We start from the raw sequence: 23994 nt of genomic DNA on the forward strand, positions 1-23994 counted from the left end.
TTTAGTCTCCCCAGCATCAGATTACACAAGTAACTCAGGGGATGAACTTTCTCTGCTTCTCTCAGGAGCCTCAAAGCAAAGATAACTTAATTTCTCGGAACGGCTCTGCTTTGGGCCAACTGCCCACTCTTTCTGAGTATCTGCACTTTTACTCCTAGAATGGGATGATCCCAGCCATCTCTCAGGGTTGTTCAGATGAGCATTTGCCACCACGTGTGGAGGTGGTGTGTAAACTGTAGAGGGGTGTGCCCGGGTTGCTCATTACTGTTGTTTCCCTAGGGTCCGGGGCCCGTGAAAGCGTACATACCAGACGCCACCTGGTACGACTATGAGACAGTAAGTGAGACAGCCCTGCTTGGCTCAGAGACCCGCCTCTAGCAGAGGGAATGCTAAGGCTGCAGTCTTGGGAGCTCGGGGCAGGATGAGGGTCCAAGGTTTGACATTACGTTGCTTGTGGGCACTTTCCTGTGAAGATGGTCTTTCCAGATGTACAATGAAATAATCTGAATAACGGGTGGGTTTGTGGCAGTTTTCATTATATGAACCTGGCTATTTGCCTTATGCTCTGATAACCTTGGGAATTAAAGCCCAGTTGTGGAATCACAGCGTGGAGTAATCTGAAGACATAGAGTGGGCTGGAGTCTTGGGCAAGTCACTTCACTTTGGGCGTCTCTGTTTTTCTCTTCTTTAAAATGTCGCAGCTGAACCAGATCATGTTCAAGGTATGGTCCAAACAGCGTATTGTCTGATCTTTTTGCCTTTCTTGGTTAGAGAGAAGCCATCCAGTGGAGGAAACAATTTGTGGAGATGCTACTGCCGGATGATAGGATAGGACTTCACCTGCGAGGGGGCTACATCTTTCCCACCCAGCAGCCAAACACAACCACAGAGGTCAGGTAAGCTCCTCACTCTTCCAAGCTGTGACTGCTTAAGGGCTCCAGGGGGCAGGGTGTTACGGGAGAGACAAACAGGGACTAAAAGTGGATAAACCAAGGGAAAACATCTCCAGTCAGTAATCTTCCTCACCTCCTTTCAGAGTCAGCCCACGATTGGCATCTTAGTCTTCATTAGTGTAAATGTAGCCTTGCTTCCTCTATATTCCATTGTCTTTCACCTTTCAACTGGATCAGATTCTAAGAGTAGTCAAAATAATCATGCATGAGGACTTCCCTATGGTCAGAAATTGTCCTCAAGTAGATTCCCTTAGGCATGAGAGAATGCACATTATATAGGAGATGAGAGTTACCCGGTGGAAGTCAACATAGGTTCAAAGTCAAGAGCCAGAAAGTTTGGGTTCAAGCCTCAGCTGGACACATACCAGATGTGTTGCCATGGGCAACTTACTGCTGTGTTTCTGCTCATCATTTGTAAACTGGAGATGGTGGTAGTTCGAGGTCAACTTCTTAGAGTAACGATAAGGGTCAAATGAGATAATAGAAGTGATTTAATGTATATAAGACACTTAGAAGAGTGCTGGCCACGTGGTAGGCACAGTAAGTGCTGATTGTTAGTATTAACACAGACCCAGTTTTCAGCAGGAACTGCCTCCTTCTACCATTTTCTTACACTCATTCACTGCTAACCTCTGCTGTCTACCCACGCCCTACTTCCGCGTTTTCATGCAGGGTCAGTATCCACTCAGTATCTGGGATTGACTCAGGTTGTCTGTCTCTGGGGCATGAAGGAGGCTGGTTCAACATCATTCTATCTCTTCTTCATTCTCTGAAACTGAGAATTGCTTTTTTACAGTCGGAAGAATTCCCTGGGACTCATTATTGCCTTGGACTATAAAAGAGAAGCCAAGGGAGAGTTGTACTGGGATGACGGTGTATCTAAAGGTAGACGTCCTTCGGGTGCCATCACTATGGTTCTTCATGAAAATTAGTCTCTGCAGGCTGCCCAGTATGGTACTAACCCTCTTATCACTGATGCTTATTTCTGTAGCTTAGCATCAATTTATTCTTAAAGTTTGGTTAGCCAAGCACATGCATTAAAACAGATTTCAAATGAGCAACTCGTATGGTATTAATCTACCAAAGCAAAAGACATTATTGGATTTAGTTTCCTTATTCTTTTCTCTGGGGGTCACTATTAATACCAAATAATAGTACATTTTGTTAGTAGATTTGGAAGATACTGCCTTGGTTGCTATTGAGTGGTAAGTGTCTAATTAGTGGAGGGAGTTTTTCCACTATAAGATTTCCATGTAAGTACCCCCCATAAGCTTACGGTCTCACTATGTAAGAATCCTGCCCTGCATAGACTTAGCACTTATTAATATCCATTGACTATTATTACACTGTATGCAGGGCAGATAAAGATGAATAGGACAATGACATTGCCCCAGAGGGAGTCCTGGTCCAGCAAGACAGCTACAGTGTGCATGTGGATAACCACAAATGCAAGTCAAAATGCTTTAAATGCCAACAATATGGTACCCCAAAGTGCCATGGAGTTCAGAGGAGGGAGCAGTTACTGTGGGTTGAAGTGGCCCCGGAAATCTCTGAGGAAGTTTGCAGAAACAGGTGGGACTTGGGTGAGCGGAACTAAATGGCAAAGGCGTTCGTTCCTAGTGAAGAGAAGAGCAAGTCTGCACGGCTGCTCGCTTCCTGTAGTAACGAGCCCTCCTCCATCTTTCTCTTTTAGACGCTGTAACTAAAAAGAATTATACTCTGTATGATTTTTCTGTCACCTCTGTAAGTACTGTTTTTGAGGTACTCACCATGCATGTTCTTTTCTGTGGCAGCTTTTTGAGTTTTTGGTTTGCTGTATGTGCTTGGTCATGTGGACTAGGGACAGTGCCTCACTTGCTGTGGTCCCAGAAAGGATTAACATTAAAATGAAAGTTTTTAATCTGTGGCAGACACATAAGCCTATAGAAAATTGCTATGAGTTCAGTGAAGAACTTATTTTTTTCCGAAACAAAAAATCATTGAGTTTTATGTGATGAGTCTTGGCTTCCAAGATGAGTCCTTACTTGAGGGGGCGCAGGTGGGTGGGGGATGTGCGTGGGGGGTGGTGAGGTGTTCAGTGCCTTTTTGAGGTTCTTCCATAACAGCCTTCCTTTCCAGCCTCTAAAACTTGGCTGTGGGAACAGGTATTCAGTGGTGGTTTTGAGAGGTTGGGAGGTGCAGAACATCACTTTGCCCATCTTAGAAGTCTGACTGTGCACGGGCAGAACTGTCTTTGGTGGGGATCTCTCTCCCCCACTTCTCCTTTCTTTTAAATTCATATTGCTTTTTAAATTACAGTTTTCATTTTGACATAATTACAGAGCCCCATGCAGTTGTAAGAAATAATACAGAGTGTCCTCTTGTACTCTTTACCCAGCTTCATGTATAGGAACATCTTTAAAACGATAGTACAGTTTTACAAGAACATTGACGCCGGTATTATCAAGATACAGAACATTTCCATTGTAACCAGGATCCTTCCTATTGTCACACTTACGTGTCTCCCCACCCTGACCTCTTCCTTAGCTCCCAGAAACCACTCATGTGTTCTCCATTTCTGTAATTTTGTCCTTTCAAGAAGGTTATGTAAATGTAATCACACAACATGCAACCTTGGGGACTGACTTTTTTTCGCATAGCGTAATTCCCTCAAAACTCATCCAGGTTGTTGCATATCAAAAGTCTTTTCCTTTTTATTTCTGAGGAGCATTCCAAAATACAGATGGCCACCTTTTGTTTAACCATTCTCTGAATAAGGGTACCTGGGCTATTTCCAGCCATGGGCTATTACAGATAAAGCTGCTATGAACATTCATGGACAGGTTTTTGTGTGAACACAGGTTTTCAGCTGTCTGGGATAAATGCCCAAGAGTGCAGCTGCTGGGTATTATGTAAGTGCGTGTTTAGTTTTATAAGAAACGGCCAAACTCTTTTTCAGAATGGCTGAACCATTCTACATTCCCAGCAACAATGCGTGAGTCACCCAGTTTCTCTGCATCATAACCAGCATCTGATGTTAATTTTTTTTTTAATTTTAGCCATTCTGATGAAAGTGAAGCAATATCTCATTGTGCGACATTTAATTTGTATTTCTCTGATGTTTAATGATGTTGGCCATCTTCTCATGTGCCTTTTTATTTGCCGTCTCTATTCTCTTAGGTAAAAGGTCTATCCAGTTCTTTACCCCACTTTCTAATTGGATTGTTTGGCTTATTTTTTTCTTCAGTTTTGAGAATTCTCTCTATGTTAGAAAATACTCTCTTCTTGGATATATGGTTTGCAAATTTTTTTTTTTCAGTCTGTAGACTTCTCTTTTCATCCCCTTCACACTGTCTTCCACAGGGCAAAAGTTTTCATTTTGATGGGTCTAATTTATCATTTTATCCCATTTATGGACCATGGTTTTTGGTGTCTGGTATAAGAACTCATTCTACCTTTGATCTTCAATATATTCTCTTATTTTTTCTTAAAAGTTTTACAGTCTTATCTTTTACTTTTAAGTTTACTATCTATTTTGAGTTAATTTTTATATAAGATGTGAGGTAGGGATGAATTTCATGTTTTGCCAACAGATGGCCAATGGCTCCAGCACCATCTGTTGAAAAGGCCATCCTTTCTCCATTGTACTGCTTTTGCAAAAAATCAGCTGGGCATATGTCTGTGGGATGTCTGATCTTTTTAAACATCAAAATGTCCCTTTTTGTCTTTAGTCTTCAGTTCCACTTCCTTTGTCATAAGTCAACTTTGTCTCTTTTGAACTGTGTTTCCCTGAATAAGTTACCTAATTTATCTGGGCTTCAGTGTCCTCATCTGAAGAATGGGGATCATTACAGCCTCAACCTCATAGTTTGCTGTGGGAATTGAATGATATAATATGTGTAAAGTGCTTAGCACAGTTCCTGGCACACAGGAAGCATTCATAAATTTTAGCTACCATCATTATCATTAAACTAAAAAGAAATAATTATTTGGGCACCATTTTGTGTGTATGTGTATGTCTGTGCCTTGGTGAGCCCATGAGTCTCCGTGTGTACTTGGGTCTTTTGTTTGCTTTTTGAGTACCTGTCTTGTCTGCTTGAAAATTCCATGATGTCAGGAATATATTTTCTGGGTAACAGAACCAATAATTAAACAGTAAACCAAAGCAAACACAAAATATGACTGAAAGATTTAGGACTGTTAAGAGTCATGGTTGACAAATTCCAGGAGGACCCATCACTTGGCTCCATTTTGAACCTCAGAAGTAAAGGATACACCTTAGATCTCAGACAGAAAGATATTGAGTGGTATTTGGGCACAATCAGAATGTGATACACCTGGTCTCTAAACTGACTTTTCTCCCCCTCAGAACCGTCTACAGGCAAAGATTATAAATGATATTTATATGGACCCCAACAACCTGAAATTTACAGATATTATAATCTTGGGAATGGACAAGCAACCTACTGACTTTATCGTCTTCCATAATAATGCCGCCACCTCCATTTCAAATGTTGTCTACAGTAATTCAACAAAGGTGGGATATAGTTCCATCCTGCAGGGCCCCTGCAGAAAGCCTTGGCCTGAGATTTCGACAGCCAGCTCTCCCTTGCTCTTTTGACTTTGGGTGGTCCCAGAGACAAGCAGCTTGCTGGGAGACCACAGGGAGGATGCAGAAGGAGAAACATGTACATGTTAAATATGGACACTTGAGCTTTATTGGTGTTAGAACTCTGAAAAAACCAGAAGGAGTCGGGACCTTGAAGGAAGGCAGATCTTCTCTGGGCAAATTTAGAAGTAGACACGCTGACCCAAGATGGGATACAATAAAAATACGAATCATCACATTGATTCTGGAGAGTATTTACACCTGTGTTTTCTCATTTAAGTTACAGACTTTCTTTGAGACACTGTTGATACTTTTCCTTAGTGTTTTAAGCTATTTTTATACCATCACAGAAAATGGGAGTTTAATAAAACACAAGGGGCAATCTGGTTTTGTTCTTATGGAAGATTCCCTTACATGATAATCTCTGACAGAAGATTCCAATTGTTGGTTGAATATTTCAAGCACTGGGAAATTCTCTGTTTCTTAGGGCAGCCCCTCCATTTTTGACGACAGATATAGCAAAGGACAAGAGTTTGGTTTTTAGGATTAGGCTGGATAGGTTCTAATCCTAGCCCTCCTGTGCTTTAGCTGTGAGATCTTGGGCAAAGCACTAAACCTCTCTGAACCTCAGTGTTCTGTTTTGTAAAATGGAGATAGCCTTGTTATTCACAGCATAGGATTGCTTTGTGGGATTAATAGAGATAATGCGTATAGAATAGTTATCACAGTGCTTGACCCATATAAATGCTGAATAAAGCTAAGCTATTGTTATTACTAACATTATTATTAAAACGTGTGAGCATCATATCCAGGAGGCAATAAATCTGAAATGAAGCCCTGCCTGTGATCTGCACTCCTTAACATGATCAAAGATCTTTCCATTCAATGTTCCACAGTGACTCCATGAGGTGGGAAAGGTCAGGAGTAAGCCAGGGCCATTTTCCTGGCAGGGAGATCAAAAGCCCCAGAGGAGAAAAAAACAATATTACAAATCCTGTGGCAAAGTGGGGTTGGACGAAGTGCTAGCTGTCCCCCGACCGACTTCCAGACCGTCAGGAAAGGACATCGTCTGGGTGGTTCCACCTCACCTGTCACCTGTGGCTTCTTGTCTTTCCTCAGGTGGTGAGCATCACCGATCTTGAGGGACTGGTACTAGGACAAGAATTCTCCATTGAGTGGAAGCTTCCTGTTAGTGACCTGGAGAAGTTCGACTGCTACCCTGAGGAGCCTGCTGTCTCCGAGGAGAGGTGCAGGCAACGGGGATGCCTTTGGGAGGTAAAGATCAGACGCAGACGACGCGGTGAACAGGAAGTTGTAAAAAGTGCCTCACAAGTAATTAGGCACCTAGGAAACACTTTTCAAATGCTGATAGGTTGAATGGTAATCATTCTTCAGGAAGAAAATGATTCCATGCCAACCAATGAATTATTTTGTCAGTTTCGTGTGTTAGGTGGTCAGTGTTTCACTCAGGTTTCCTGAGTCAGGAAGAACTCATGGCCACTCTAGCTCTCTTTCCTCCAACCATGGCATTTAAAACCCTACTTGTTTTTTAGTTTTTTTGGTTTTTTTGAACATAGCAATAATACACTGGGAAGGCATTGAGTATTTTAAGTCATTTTTTTTTCAACTATTGAAGAGTCCAAGCAGAAAGGTCAGACTCTTTCTCTCCATTTGAAAAATAGAGAGAATGAAGGCCAGAGAAAATAAGTGAGTTTCTCAAGACCACTTGAGGGGCAGTGGGGACACCGGGAGCAGAGCCCAGCCTTAGGATCCCAGTCTCCAGACCGGGCGTCCAGCTGACACGTCACTCCTCACCTGTTAGAGGAGGCCAGTGTGTGTCCTGCGTTTTCAGATGGATGCACTCATTTGCTTCCATGACAAAGTACCACAAACTGGGGGACTTAGCACAACAGAAGTTTATTATCTCAGGGTTCTGGGTGCTGGAAGTCTGAGGTCAAGATGTCAGAGAGTTGGTTCCTTCTGAGGGCTGTGAGGGAAACTCTGTTTTGTGTCCCTCTCCTGGCTTCTGGTGGTGTGCTGGTCATCTTTGGGGTTCCCTGGCTTGTAGAGGCATCACCTGGTCTCTGCCTTCATCTTCATACGGTGTTCTCCCTGAGGGTGTACAAATTTCCCCTTTTAATCAGGATCCAGTCATGTTGGATTAGCCCTATCCTGATGAGCACATTCAGCTCGATCATTTGCAAAGATCCTATTTCCAAATAAGGCATCAGGTGCCTTATTCACAGGTACTAGGGGTTAGGACTTAACATCTCTTTGGGGGAACGGAATTCAACCCACAGGAATGGGCATGGTATAAGAGACAGTCTGCGTTGACCACCTTCTTGAGTAACTAGAGCCTCGCAGTGGGGTGTCAGAGGCTGACAGAGAATTCCTCCTCTTGTTCCAGCCCACAACTGTCCCTGGCGTGCCCACCTGTCACTATGACACCATCCCTAATTATGCTGCCAGTAACATTCAGTACCTGCCTACGGGCATCACCACAGACCTTTCCCTCCTAACGGCTCCTGAAGCAGCACGCGCGGCGGCACCGCCTCCATCATCGCAGGGAAAGCTCCTCCCACCTGCAGCTGCAGCAGCCGCCGCCTCTGATCCTCTCTCTGCAGAGATCAGCTTTCTCCGCCTGAGTGTGACCTACCACACAGAAAACACACTGCAGTTCAAGGTAAGCCCAGTGTTGCCGATTCGGATCCCCAAAACGAAGTTCTTAACTTAAGCTCCACGCAGTCACCTGAAACACCTTTCAGTCCAAACCTCTCGTTTTACACATGGGGCTGCTGAGGTCCAGAGAGGTGAAGGTCAGAAAGTTAGGCCGGACTAGAGCTGGGATGTGACCTTGGATCCACCAGGCTGGTGAATTTCCTATCAGGATGAGTGCACTAAGTCATGAACATCCTCGAAGAATCATCCCTTAGCCCTGAGAAGTGTGTCTGCTTTGCAGGAAGTCAAGTTAGTGGCATTAACCCACTTCCAAGTTCAGAGTTACTTCTCTAGCAGTGGTTCTTAAACTTTAGCTTGCATCAGAATCACCTGTGAATCTTGTTAAACGTCAGATTGCTGCGCCTTATCCCCCGGGTTCCCAGCCCGAGGATTTGCATCTCTAGCAAGTTTCCAGGTGGTGCTGATGCTGCAAAAGCAGGGGCCACACCTTGAGACCCACTGTTCTGCTCCAGTAGAAACACAGTGCGAACCACCTAAGTTTTCCAACAGCCGAATTTTTAAAAATGGATTTGAAAAGTAACCAAGCGAAATTAATTTTAATAGCACTTCATTTACTCAGTATACTAAGATATTATCATTTTCCAATGTCATCCAAATACAGTTATCAAGAGAATTTAATCACATTAAGTCTTCAAAATTTGCTGTGTGTTTTGAGACAGTGAGTCTCAATCCAGACAACACATGTGGTCGTGGAGACCACCTTGGACAAGCTCAGCTTTGGACACCGCTTTTCACACTTGAATGTTTGAAGAATCACCCTAGGGATCTTGTGAGAATGATTCAGATTCAGAAGGTCTGGGGTGAGGCCCAAGATTCTGCAGCCCCAGCAAGCTCCCAGGTGATTCTGCTTAACGTCGTGAAACATTGTGGAAGCTGCTTTTGGTCTAAGAAATGGTTTTGAGAAGCAAGGCTTTAGACAAAACTTGTCTAATACGTGAGCTACTAATATGAGGAAGAGGATGCCTGCTCATGTCAGATACTCCCCAGCCTTGCATAACACTTTTTACTTCTCATTTTTCCCACACATCAGACCTGGTAGGTAGGTAGGAACTAGTGGTAGGTGCAAAAGGCCAGTCTTAGGGAAGGAGATCTGCACGAAGTCTGGAAGCTCCAGCAGGAAGAAGATCTGAGTCCATGTGAAAGCTCAGTTCTCTAATTTCTAACATTCACACACGTGCTCACACGTAAACAGTCACATGCACATACATGTTTGCATACCACACACTCATAAACATACACACACACACACACACACACATTCTATCCATGAGATTCTATACCCTTATATCATGAATTTTTGGAGGACGTGCCCTTGCTGGCTTTGAATGGGTCTTACTGAGGCATTTTTGGGATTCAGGCTCTGTATCAGGCACGGTGGGTGGGTAGGCCTCACACCTACTTGCTTTGGAATATTTGATGCCTCCTGCTGTGAGTCAGACTGGCCGGGAAAACACGGGAACTGAATTGGACAAGCGGGCACCAGGGATGGGAGGTCTGGGATTCCATCAGAAAGTTTCCTTCTCTCTTCTTGTCAGATCTATGATCCCAATAATAAAAGGTACGAGGTCCCCGTGCCTCTGAACACCCCTCCCTCTCCAGTCGGCTCCCCTGAAAACTGTCTGTATGATGTCAGCATTCAAAGCAATCCTTTCGGGATCCAGATTCGACGAAAAAGCTCCGGCACTGTGGTGTAAGCACACTTTATTTGGTCCTGATTAGAGCGGTTGTAGAGCTAATCACGGTGGCTGTATGGATGCAAGTGAGAGATTAATCTTTAGAGACTCTACGTAAGTATGTTAAATGGAGAGTGGACCTGTTGCCCCTACTTCAAAAGGGATTTTGTTTTCTATTAGTCGTCAACTCGACAAGAAAAATTAATCAAAGGTTTAAAAACACTTAAGTGATGCTTGTTTTTAGAGAAAGGAAAATACATGGTCAATTCACTGTTATTGTTAAGTAGAACAGGAAACTAATTACTGGTTACAACATATAACCTATGATGGAAATCAGTTCTATGTAGCCTCGTTAAGAAATAGTAACAGAAGAGTCCGGAGAGATGGGCAAAGGTTACTAAGGCTTCTTACAGCCCTTGCTCCTACTGAGACTTTGGACTCAAAGCTTTTTCACAATATTAAGCCTGAAAGGAGTTGTCATCTCTCATCCTTTGTTGTGCTGCTGGATGGAATGAAGTGAAGGTGTGGATTTTGCCTAGGGCTGAAGTTCCCTGTCTGAGTAGAAACCATTACCTGTGTGTGTCTTCAGCTCTCTCTGTCTTTCTGTTACCTTCTTTGATAGGAATTATTTGGCCAATCCAGAAAAGTTGTTCTAAGAGTTTTACATTTTCTATTGGAAAATGTGCTTTTACCTTATCCATTTATCCCTACATTTATTCAAGCTGATAGGCCAGGCAATGAGATGTAGAAATACAGAGATGAGGGAGATGGGGTCCTTGTCCTCAAGGAGCACATGACTCAGAAAGGAGTTCTGAGTCTTGCAAACCACAGAATCCAAATGCAGACACAGAACCTTGGCAGTGAGTTATGGCTATTGTTACGAGCTGGGTCATCTCAAAGGGTGTGAACGGATGTGTGGATTCAGATGTGTGAACACTCAGGAGGCTTCTGAATCAACCCCACGTCCCCATGTAGCCCGTGTTTGCCCTGGTCTGTGCTCAGCTCAGCACCGAGGTCTGCCCTTGTGTTGCAGCTGGGACTCCCAGCTCCCCGGCTTCACCTTCAACGACATGTTCCTTTCCATCTCCACGCGCCTCCCCTCTAAGAACATCTATGGCTTTGGGGAAACCGAACACACAACTTTCAGGAGAAACATCAGCTGGAACACGTGGGGGATGTTTGCTCGAGATGAGCCACCAGCGGTAAGCACAGAAGAACAAGATTATCAATCAGTTTCTCTCTCCTGAAATTGATTTTAATCCATATGCCCATGTCTGGTACCCTATTCAGCTCCACCCTATACTGAGAAATTAATTCTACTCTCAGATGAAATAAGCTAACATTATGGTCTTTCCTTAAAAGACTCCCTATCTATTCTGTCTGTCTATCTATCTATCTATCTTTCCTATGGACTATAGATTTTATTTATTTCATAAACCATAAAATTTTATTTAATATATTCTATGTGTCAGGCACACGTAGAATAAGATACTGTCTTACTTAATATGACACTGTCTTTGTTCTCCAGGGGCTTATGGGCTAGTAACAGCAGAGAGATGCAGAAATAATGGTGATACAATGTAATCATTGCTCTAATAGAATTACGCAATAAACAGGGGGGCACTTAGCTTTTTACTTGGGATGGAGGGAAGGATCAAGAAGGCTTTACAAAGGACATGACGTTGTACTGAATCTTCAGTACTGAAGAGGAGTTTACTGTTTGGATTATGATGTGAAAACAACCTCTTGGCTTTTCTCTTTTTGATTACTCACCTCCTCTCCTCTTGACTCCCCCAGTACAAGAAGAATTCCTACGGTGTCCACCCCTACTACATGGCACTGGAGGCGGACGGCAGTGCCCACTGGAGTGCTCCTGCTAAACAGCAATGCCATGGGTGAGACGGAGGCACAATCCCTGTGTACCTCCGTGATCAGCTGTGACCACTTCGGGGGAATCTGGAATATCAATAGAAATAAAGTCCAGGGCAAGGGAAATGGAACAGATAAACTGACATCCCATTCACTGATTTATTCAAGTTTTACTGAGAGCTCTAGGCCAGGTGTTGGGATGCAGTTTTGAGTAAACATGGTCCCTACTCTTATATGGCCGTGTTTCACTGTGACACTTGACCCCTCTCTCACAGAGTAATATAAGATGTTGGGACTGAGATTATGTGTGTGTGATACCGGAAAATCCGTCTCTAATTCCACTGCATAAGAGAGGACTTTCTAGAGGGGGTGGGCATTAAAGTAAGGGAGTGAAGATAGCAAATTTTAGGGCAGATTCCGTGTCTGGGGATTCATAGTTCTAAGGATACTCCACATCTTTCTCTCTCCCTCTTTCTCTCTCTCTCTTTTTTTTTTTTTAACAGATGTGGCATTCCAGCCCACTCCTGCCCTGACATACCGCACCACAGGAGGAATTTTGGACTTCTATATGTTTTTAGGGCCAACTCCTGAACTTGTAACTCAGCAATACACTGAGGTTGGAAGTCATTCTATCCATTGATAAATCATCCAATGTTTACTGGATATTACCATGTGCTTAGCACTGAGAAAGGCCATTTTTTTTCTTAAGGCCCTTGGGTGTCCCTGTAACATTGTTTTTGTCTTTTCTGAAAGTCAGGGTTAAGTGGTAAGGGGCTAGAAAGGCATACTGATATCCCATATTTCTCAGCTATTTGCTGAGTGCCCTTTCTAAGACTCTGTAAACAATAGTAACCACTGAGTTCTCAGGTTTTCTAAAGTGGATGTTCTAGAACATGGGGAGACTGTCTATCACTCTGCATCCCTATGGCTAGTCCATATTTGTTTGAATTTCTTGCTTTTCTTGAGCGAAGCCTCTTAGATCAGACAGTACTCTGTAGAAATGCTCCAGTTACTTCAAGTATAGGGTAACCATCTTTTCTTCCCTAAGAAGTCTACTTGGATCCATTTTTCTTCTTTATTCTAGTTGATTGGTCGGCCAGCAATGATTCCGTACTGGGCCTTGGGATTCCAGCTGAGTCGCTATGGATACCAGAATGATGCCGAAATCTCCAGTTTGTATGACGCCATGGTGGCAGCTCAGATTCCCTACGTATGAAACCCTCACTCAGTCTGTGGTTTAATTAGTTATGGGAATTTGTGGCTAATTATTGATTGAAATATCTCCGTAGAAATTACTGATGGCTGCTTCAGTATCAAGAAAATGTAGCTCTGATGCTAGGAAACACTTCTTGTTAAATTTATTTCATGCTGTCCTTTTAAATCAAGTGCTCAAAATTGAGAGTCACTTAAATCCTTGAGCAGTTTGCAGTGTGATTGGGAAATACTGTTACTGCTTCTCGCCAGGAATATCCTGCAGTGGCCATGGCTGGGCTTTAAGCCATGGTGCTGGGGACTTCTAGGTGAAAATCATTTCCAGATTATGGCCATTTTAGGAAATTGTACTGTGGCTGTTCTTGGAGAGGATGGATATAAAGTGACAGAATGAAAGAAAGCAGTTAAAACCAATCTTTCACTTTCTCTTAAACACACATATACAGAAAAGTGTTATCCTACAATGACACTCTGTCCCCTGGAGGTGCAGTCAGTTGCTCTCAACAAGCAGAATTCCATAAATAACATGCTCTCTCTTTTTTAATAATCAACTTCTCACCACTCACTCTCTTTCTCTGCTTTCAGTTCTCCTCCTGAGATTTTTGAATGGCAATTAATGATTGGAAAATGAGAATAAAGTAAAGTGCTATGATGTTCTCATCAAAGATAATTTGAAACCTTCATCCAGGCTTAATTTTTTTTCTTTTTCTATACCACTGTACCAGATACCTATTAAACATAAATTAGACAAAGATAGGGAAATTAAAAGATGAAAAAATCCATAGATCTACCTTACCAAGGCAAATGCTGTGAATAATGTGTCGGTCCATTCTTTTTCAAACTTTGGCTCATGCACAGATCTCTCAGCTCCCTCAAACAAGTTGTTCCCAGAGTCTTAAGGCAATACAGGAGATTATCACCTTCAAGCTAAAAAGAAGCATCTCTTTTTTCAACTAAATATTAACAGTAAATATTCAACAATCATGGATTGAGTGAACTTCGTGTGCAGAAAGCTGGGTTGGGTACTTTATAGAGGAAAGGGCAGGCACGGTTCTCACTTCGAGGTTTATCTAGTCAAATGGGAATGGAAGAAATACACACGTTCTAGAAAGCCATAAAATAATGTAGTTCTAAGTGTGAGTAAATGCAGTCAGGTTTACTGGAGGGGGAAGAAAAACAAGTAGACCGCCTTTTCTGTTTCTCAGGCAAGTCTTGCCTTCTACCCTTGAACATTCAACAGCACGTGGTTTGATAGGTTCACCGAGTTTGAGGCGTGAAGAGTGGGAAAGACATAAATTGAAGGAAGAAAGGGGGAGAGTTCCTCTTGGAGCAACAGAAAGAGAAGGAATGAGGTCAGGCGAACTGGATGTAGGAATCAGCAATTTCAATCAGCAGAATTGAAATGTCAGTGTAGGGGAGTGCTGAGATAAGGAATTAAGACGGACCTGGGATGGGGTCAGCAAGCAGCAGGACCTGGAGCCTGGCAGAGCAGGTCGCGTGTCCTGGGGAGTTCCGGCCGCAGGGTCCCCAGCATCTTGCTTGCTTCCTCCGGCAGGACGTCCAGCATGTAGACATCGATTACATGGACCGGAAGCTGGACTTCACCCTCAGCTCCAGCTTTCAAAATCTCGGCCTCCTGATTGAGCAAATGAAGAAAAATGGCATGAGATTTATTCTCATTCTGGTAGGTTTTTAGAAAGATTAGATCTCGTTTTCTGTTTCTATATTCATCGTTCAAAAACAGTATCATCGAGGGAAACTGGCTGAACAGTACATGAGGCCTCCTTGAACATTTTTTGCATCTTCCTGTCAATCTATAATTTTTTTAAAAGTGTTAAAAATAAGATAAACAGAGGAAGAAAGAACAAATGAAAAAACGGCTTGTAAAGACACATTGTGATGTTTATTTTTTATAACTGAGTGTCACTGGGATGTAATTTATTATTACTGTTCTTTTGATAGAGTCAGAAGAACTATGGACTGAAACACTAAGTATTGCCACACGCACACACGCACACACGCACACGGACAAACCTCACTGTTTCAGGCTGTGCCTTACAGGGAATAGCTGTATCTTAGTCTCATGTTTACCTTAGGGGGTTCAAAAACCTCTCAAGTTACCATTACCCTTACTCAGCAGTGGTGAGGCTTAGGGTCCGGACTCATTTCTTAATTAAACTCCCAAACAACTGAGTTCAGATCCAGAATCCCAATTTACTATTTCACATTGGAAGCTGCATCTTGATAAACACAGAAGTAGTTACCTGCAAATGATCCTTCCTTCTAGCTTCCAAAAATTACAGCGTTGTTTGTTGACTTTTGTTCATTCATTCATTCAAGTATTAATTAAATACTGGGTCTTTGAAAATCACTGTTCTAAAAAATATGTGTGTGTGTGTGTGTGTGTTTATAATCTAATAAATGAATAAGATGACGTTCTTTTTCTTATATGGATTTTATCCTGTTGGAGAGAGACAGCCAATAAATAAACATTAAAAAAGTTTCAGAAAGATAGTGATGATTTAGATGATCCTATTTAGTGAAATAGGATACTTTTCTGGAGAGTAGCTGGGGCAGGTGTTGGGTAGAGTGAACAGGAAGTCCCCTTTAGATACATAAGTTGGGCCACAGAACAGAAGAGAGAAGTTTCATGTTCTTAAGGAATGCTGCTTTACACTGTGGAAACCCAGTAAATTGACTTTCTCCACTTGAGGATAATGTCTTATTAACCTGATTTATCCCTGGGAATTGTCTTCAAACATTGGCATACTTTTTTCCTCAAGAGTATTATAAAGAAACCTCAATATATTCTTTTACCTCTCGATTGTCCATGGGGGTGTGTGTGTGTGTGTGTGTGTGTGTGTGGTGTTGAGGTGCACCGTTTCTTTCTGCACTGTCAATTGTTAAGATTTTGGAGAGGAATTTTCTTGGGGATGCTTTTCTCATGTTTGCTGTTTCAACCCTTTCGTTGTAGGACCCAGCCATTTCTGGCAACGAGACCCAGTACCCCCCATTCACCAGGGGGCAGGAGAACAACGTGTTCATCAAATGGCCAGACAACAGTGACATTGTCTGGGGAAAGGTAAGGCTTGGGAGAAGGTGCCTGTAATTAGTTAGCATCACCATGTCTTGACCAAAAGAGGCTTTTACTAAATCTTGGCAAATAGATTGGGTCATTTATACATTATGGATGAGTAGAAACCTGTCTGAGTCTGATTAGCTCAGTAAACATGAAGACAACCCGGGTTCCAGGTCTAATCTTCTAAAATACCATTGAGCTTTGTTTTATTGCCTGGAAATGTCCTGATGTCCCACCCCTTATGGATTCCAGCTGGTTGTTTAACAAATAAAGAATCCCTTTGAGAATGGCTCTGAAATCTGTGTCTCCCAGTCACCCACACTCATCTTTGACCCATGATGCTTCATTAGCCTCCATGTCTAAATAAATTTCTAAGTGCTATAGAGTATTCTCCTTCTCTTATCTTCTTTAATTCCTTTTTGTGGCTCCAGTCTTCATCCTCATTGTTTGATTCATAGTAACAAGATTTTAGGTGAACTTCCTGACTTCCAGATGGTGGTGGTGGCTCTTGGCCATGATCCAAACTGCTCTGTAATTATTCTATGTTACTTCCTATTGCTCTGGGTATGTGCTGTGCTCACAGTGCCTCTGTTGTTTTGTTTTTTGAGTTTCGTTTTTGTTTTTAATGGAGGTACTGGGGATTGAACTTGCAACCTCGTGCATGCTAAGCACATGCTCTACCACTGAGCTATTTCCCTACCCACCTCATGGTGCCTTTGAATGTTACCTCCTGAGCTCCCCCAGATAATACCTGCACTTCAAGACCAACATACATATTCCCTCTTTGGAATTCTCCCTCTTCCTCTCTTTTCCATATTGTTGCCCTCAGAGAATAAGGCATACAACTTAGCACTTATGTTCCATCTGTGAGCTCGTACAAAATGAGAACTGTTTCTTACTTAAATCTCAGCAGATGCAGATCGTAGAAAAGTGCCTGGCATACAGTAAATGCTCACTCAGTGTTTGCTGAATGGGAGAATTAATTGATGTCTACAGTTAATGTCCTTCTAATGATAGATGAAGTTGGTTGATACTATGGGTTTTTTAATGCTGCATATACTTGGGATCCCCAATAAGTCATGATGCTGCTTGAAAGTACTGAGGCTAAGTTTATGGCTTGTGAATGGAAATCAATCATATTCCTTTCTAGTCACACTTAACATTTGTGTTTTATAAGGAGAAATATGCTGGCAGGCATAGCAACGAGAACGGAATAATCATTTGCGAGGTGACTGCACAGAGGTTATGTTTGAAATGGATTTAGTTAATCATTACTTCCAAAAAATAAAATTCGGTAACTCATGAAATGAGTCTCGAGACCCCAGCCTATTCTCATCTTGCAGAATTTCATATATTCAGACCTTACAATGTAATCAATGACAAATATCCCCAAGAATTCATGGAGAAGCATGTGAAACATCTCATGGTCTGAGTGCACTGACTTTGAAGGGTTTTAATTTTTCTCCTTTTTCTCTAGGTTTGGCCAGATCTGCCCAATGTGAATGTGAGTGGATCCCTTGACCAAGAAACTCAAGTTAAGGTATAGTTACGCGCAGATTTTTTTCCACATCACCCTGAACATCTGGATACTTCTGAGTTTCATCCTGTTGTTTGGTGAAGTTGCTCTAAGTTGAGTGCACTTGTCAACTATTAATATTTTTGTAGAAAAAAAATCCTGAAATGGAAAACTCAACACACACTCACAAATGAAGTACTCTCGTTGTGTTTTACTTGAATCTAACATTGCTTGAAAAATATTGAGGCGAAGTCTAGAGTATTTTTACTGGAGAGATGATGAACACACTAGGTTTTAATGAATTGTCTTAACATAAAAGAAAACGTTAAGCCAGTTAAAAGGAGTAATAGCCTTGATCTGAGCACTTGAGGCCCCATCAGCCTGGACGTCCAGCCTCCGCTCCACACTGCAACTCACTCTTCCCTGGGGACCGATCTCCTTCCTTTGGTCAGCGTAGAAAAAGCATTTGTACTCAAACGTGTGGTTGTTTCGACACTGACAGTTAATTGTCCACTTCATGGGATGAAATGCCCAGTCATACAATGAATCCCGTGTTTGAAAGGGACATAAGGCTATCTAATGTTCTAGAAAAATGAAAATGAAAAATGAAATCCCCTTCCCCGGTCTCTCTGTGTCCACCATAAGCTCGGTGCAGCCGCCGCAGCAGACCTGAGGTTAGGGCACACACCAGGTAGACCGTGCCTTTCATGAGTCCCTGCTCACCTCCCCTTCCCGGCCCCCACACCCCGCTTCCCGGACAGGCTGAGACCCAGTGTGAGAGCTTGTGTCACTCTTACAGCTGTACAGAGCCCACGTGGCTTTTCCTGACTTCTTGCGGAACAGCACGGCTGCGTGGTGGAAGAAGGAGATAGGGGAGCTCTACGTGAACCCCCGAGAGCCGGAGAAGAGCTTGAAGTTTGACGGACTGTGGCTTGTAAGTTACCCTTAGTGCTTTTACTTTGGAAATACGAGCATTCAAAGCATGGGGAAGTGATTCAGAGACCTGCAAGGCAGGGAGCCGGGGCTGGAGGAGTGGAAGAGAGGATGCTGTGACCGAGGTGAGGTGCTGGGAGCCCCGGGAGGAGCAGGGATGATCGCAGGTCTGCCCAGGGGCGTCTTGCCTGGTGGAAGTTGGAGCCCACAGAGGCAGTGGCGTCGCTGCTGGAGATGCTGCCAGAGAAAGAAAGAGGGACAAACCCTGTCTTCTGCCCTCTAACCTCTTGCTTCCTACTGGCCAAACCTACACAGAGGCCAATGCTAAGGGAGCCCAAGAGCCCATCCTGTGATACAGAGCAGAGCTGGGTGGGCAAGGCGTGAATCATAGGAAACACGTGTTCACTGTGGTGCTGGCCAGACTCCTCAGAGTGGCTTCAAAGGCCCTTTCAGACGCTTGTGATGCTTGTCGGTTGAGCTTAAGAGCAGGGCTTCCTGAGACGTCTCTGGGACACATGCCCAAAGGCTCCTCAACCTGTGTTTTTCTAGGGATGGGAGGCGTGTTGGGGTCCCAGTGTCCTCCCTGCTGTGCACAAGCCTGAGATCTTGGGCGTATTCTGGGCCAGCTCTGAAGAGCTTCTCCAGCTTGGGCCAGGCTACAAGAAGTCCGATTCACCCAGAGACAAACCTCCAGGCCACACTCAGTTTCCCTGGACTCCTGCGTCTTTAAGACAGCTCGGCACAGAGCAGACACACAAACAAGAGGGCCCAGATTTACCCATAGCGAACAGCGACGACATGGGGTGGCTCTGAGGAACACAGAGCCCGACAGCTTTGGGATGTTTGCTCCACTGGAGGGAAGCTGGTGCTGAATGAGTCAAAACAGCCAACAGTTCCCCCAACACTTGCCTTTGCCTTTTCATCTGTCCCATTTAAGACAATCTAATACACAGAGGTTTAACTTTCTCATGGACAAAGTAGACAATGAGCATTCATCTCGGGTTGCTCTTTATGGCATTTAAGCCGTAAATCCCTGCGAGTTTTATCTGATGCCCAGATCTGTTTCTGAGTTACCGACAACCGTATAGGACTTCATCTACTGCAGGAAGGAAGATGCTCGTCCTTGTGTTGGGTCTATGCTGATGTCAGAGTTAGTCTAAGCTATCAGACTGAGAGTAGGGGAAGGTGGTCGTGGGAACCATCGGCCACAGATAAAAAGTGGGACGTCCACATGTAGAAAAACAAAGATGGGCTTGTTATGGGGGAAGGTGAATCAAGAGGAGATTTTCTTCGGCCACAATTCCAGTATAATTTCAATATTTTTCCACGATGTAACAATACCCACAAGCTTAAAAATGCCAAGTAAACCAGGAGTTTAACACTCTTCTTAAACCAACATGAATTCTTAGAGTCTGAGTCGATGCCTGAGATTGAGTGGTCAGTGAAGGGACCAGCTGGGGCGAAGGCCTGGATAAGAAGCGCTCATCTCTGTGAGGTCAGTGTCATCGCGGCAAAGGCCATCCTGCCTCTGACACCGCGGCATCTTTTCTGCTAACTCATTGCAGGATATGAACGAACCATCAAACTTTGTGAATGGCTCTGTCAGCGGCTGCAGGGATGAGACTCTCAATAACCCTCCCTATATGCCACGTATGTAAAATGATTACTTCATCAAACTGCTTTCCTGCTCAAAACCCCTGCAAGTTTTTCCTCTGATTGTCAAAGTGAAGCCTAATTTTGGAGAGAGAAAACACTCTAAAACATGACATAAAATCCCAAATAGAATAACCTTGAAAAATACAAAAAAAAAATAGCTAAATCAAGCATGGAAATAATGATATGATGTGGTGTGAAAGAAACCAAGCAATGTACCGTGCATCTGCTTACGGTGGTGGCTACGGCCTGACTGCTACCCCCCCACAACACACACCCATCACACACCACACACCCATCACACACCACACACCACACCACACACATATCTCATGCACCACACACATCACACACCACACACACCACACATATACCACACACACACATCACACACACATCATACACACCACACACACATCACATACCACACACACACCACACACACCACACACATCATACACCACACACATCACACACCACTCACATACACACCATGTAACACACCACACACATATCACAACATACCACACACACATCACAACATACCACACACACATCACACACACGCATGCACAGCACATACACACACACGCACCACACACTCACCACACATACACACTCCACACACACACCAAACATGCTCTTTTGATTAGAGGATGGAAAGCTGGGCCCTGCACTCTTTCTGCCCATGTTCACAGCCGCTTCATGAAAGACATCCCCTGGTTGCCCTGTGGTACAAGAAGCAGAGAATCATGAGACCTTGGGTTCAAAGGCTTCTTAGAAAGTTGAGCTCTCACCTTACAGAAATCTAGGGAAAGAAGTGACTTGTGACTCCGTTTCTTAAAGGCCCTAGACCAGAGCTCCGTGGGATGGAAAATGGAATCCAAGTTTCTTGGTGTGTAGGTCACTCCCTCCCTCCCTCTCTCTCTCCCCCTCGTCCCTTCCTTCCTTAATTTAATGATTGTGTGTGTTAGGCAAGTGCTGACAAATCAGAAAGATTTAGCAACATTAATATAGTGACTGAAATGAGACTCATTCCCTTGAGAAGATCACCACCTAGTGGGAGAAACAGTCATAAAAACAAAGGAGTTCATCGCGTTGCGGATGGGCTGGGCCAGCGCTCCCCGAATGTCAGAGATGGAACAAACAGGAAGGGTGCCTTTCTCGGCTGCATACCCTGCCCTTACCCTTCATTGATCATAAAGCCACAGGACATTGATTTTGTGAATTCATGACACTGGAGCCGTTACCGACAACAAGGTTGTTGATTGAAACAGAGAAATGCCAAGATGGGGGGCATTTCTAGTGATTTTCAAGAAGTAACTCAGCATTTCCTCCCAGATTTGGAGTCCAGGGACAGGGGCCTGAGCAGCAAGACCCTGTGCATGGAGAGCCAGCAGATCCTGCCTGACGGCTCCCCGGTGCGGCACTACGACGTGCACAGCCTGTACGGCTGGGCCCAGACCAGACCCACATACGAGTGAGTGTGTTTTTGTCACTGGCGGCTAGATCATTTTCCACGTTGTTACTTTCTCCTTGTCATATATACACATAGAGTTGTACCTCCATGATGCCGGGCAGAATATCAGGCACAGTTGCCCAAGCAACCAAAATACCTTTAGGTGTATGAATCCGGCAGGTCGCTGACGTCACCCGTTTCAAGTGAGCAGGTGCTGTGTATCGCTGCAATGGCTAATGTACTGCAGTTCCACCTTAAATTTACAGGATGTTGGATGTCAACTATACTTCAATAAAAATAATAAAGTGTGCAGGTAGGTCGTGTTCAATATCTTCATAGATTTGTGCAGCCATCGCTACAATCAAATTTTAGAACATTTTTCATCATCACCAAAGGAGACCATTAGCAGTCACTCCCTACCCTGTCCCCACCTCCTGAGCACCGGCAACCACTGACCTGCTTTCTGTCTCCATGGTTTGCCTGGTCTGCACACTTCATCAAAGTGGGATCATAGAATGTGTGCCCTTCTACGTTCTTCTTATTCAAGATTGTCTAGTCTGCATCCCTTTCATTTGATATGAATTTTAGAATCAGCTTGTCAATTTCTGAAAAATAGTACAAGGGGTCTTGATAGGGATGGCACTGAATCCGTTGAGAAGTCTGGGCAGTGTTGCCATCTTAAAAGTATCAAGTCTTCTGATTCATTAACATGGGATGTCTTTCCATGTCTTGAGGTGTCCTTTATTTTCTCTCAGCAACATTTTATAGTTTTGTAAGTTTTTTGCTATTATTTTTCAAATATTTTTCTGCCCATTTCTTTTTCTTTATTCCTAAGATTCTATTTATGTGTATGTTAGTACATGTGATGGTGTCTCACAGGCCTCTGGGGTTCTGTTTACTTTTCTTCATTCTTTTTTCTTTCTGTTATTCAGACAGGATCATATTTATCGACCTGTCTTCAAGTTTACTGACTCTTCCTTTTGCTAGCTCAGAACACCTGTTGAGCCTCCGTCCCTCTAGTGAATTTTTAAGCTTAGTTATTGTATTTTTCAACTCCAGATTTTTTCTTTTCTTTTCCTTTTTTTTTTTTTGGTGGCTAGCATTTTTAGCAATAAAATATTTTTTTTCCTTTTTTTATTGAAGTATAATTGATTTATAATATTTTGTTAGTTTCTGGTGTACAACATTGTGATTCAGTTATACATATATACATATTCTTTCATATTCTTTTTCATCACAGGTTACTACAAGCCATTGACTATGTACATTCATATATATTCTTTTTTAGATTCTTTTCCAGTATAGGTTATTACAAGATATTGAATATAGTTCTCTGTGCTATACAGTAAGACCTTGTTGTTTATTCTGTACATAGTAGTTTGGATCTGCTAACCCCAAACTCTCAATTTATCCTTCCCTTCCCTCTTTCCCCCCTGGTAACCATAAGTTTGTTTTCTATGTCTGTGAGTCTCTCTGTTTTGTAAATAAGTTCATTTGTGTCATTTTTCTAGATTCCACATATAAGTGATATCATATGATAACTGTTTTTCTCTGTCTGACTTACTTTACTCAGTATGATAATCCCTAGGTCCATCCATGTTGCTGCAAATGACATTATTTCATTTCTTTTCATGGCTAAGTAGTATTCCATTGTACATATATACCACATTTTCTTTATTCATCTGTCAGTAGACACTTAGGTTGCTTCCACATCTTGGCTATTGTAAAAAGTGCTCCTATGAACATTGGGGTGCATGACTCTTTTCAAATTAGAGTTTTCTCTGGATATGCCCAGAAGAAGAATTGCTAGATCATATGGTAAGTCTATTTTTAGGTTTTTTTCCCCCCTTACTTTTCTTTTTTTTTTTTAATTGAAGTACAGTCAGTTATAATGTGTCAATTTCTGGTGTACAGCACAATGTCCCAGTCATGTATATACATACATATATTCGTTTTCATATTTATTTTTAGTTATTAAAGGAAACTCCATACTGTCCTCCATAGTGGCTGCACCAATTTGCATTCCCACCAACAGTGTAGGAGGGTTCCTTTTTCTCCACACCCTCTCCAGCATTTATTATTTGTAGACTTTTTGGTGATGGCCATTCTGACTGATGTTAGGTGCTAACCTCATTGTAGTTTTGAGTTGCATTTCTTGAATAATTAGTGATGTTAAACATCTTTTCATGTGCCTGTTGGCCATCTGTATGTCTTCTTTGGAGAGATGTCTGTTTAGATCTGGCCATTTTTTTATTTGGTTGTTTTTTATTTATTTTTTTGGTATTATCAACTCTAGAATTTCTTTTTCTTTTTTCCCAAT

At 42.9% G+C, this 23994-nt stretch overlaps 1 protein-coding gene across 1 annotated transcript in view; it reads left to right on the forward strand.

Annotated features, from left to right (window-relative positions):
- Positions 1-23994, forward strand: part of LOC102514818 (probable maltase-glucoamylase 2) — an 84672-nt gene that overhangs the window by 38316 nt on the left and 22362 nt on the right. Inside the window, 19 exon segments of the mRNA XM_032483525.1 lie at positions 280-336; positions 772-896; positions 1750-1838; positions 2647-2696; positions 5302-5469; positions 6661-6816; positions 7949-8224; positions 9816-9970; positions 10987-11155; positions 11751-11816; positions 11818-11848; positions 12326-12438; positions 12907-13032; positions 14590-14718; positions 16009-16116; positions 17591-17653; positions 18429-18563; positions 20128-20212; positions 21557-21695. Of these exon segments, the coding sequence (XP_032339416.1) occupies positions 280-336; positions 772-896; positions 1750-1838; positions 2647-2696; positions 5302-5469; positions 6661-6816; positions 7949-8224; positions 9816-9970; positions 10987-11155; positions 11751-11816; positions 11818-11848; positions 12326-12438; positions 12907-13032; positions 14590-14718; positions 16009-16116; positions 17591-17653; positions 18429-18563; positions 20128-20212; positions 21557-21695 (2240 nt within the window).

The sequence above is a fragment of the Camelus ferus genome, chromosome 7 (genome assembly GCF_009834535.1).
Source record: "Camelus ferus isolate YT-003-E chromosome 7, BCGSAC_Cfer_1.0, whole genome shotgun sequence".
Lineage (NCBI taxonomy): Eukaryota > Metazoa > Chordata > Mammalia > Artiodactyla > Camelidae > Camelus > Camelus ferus.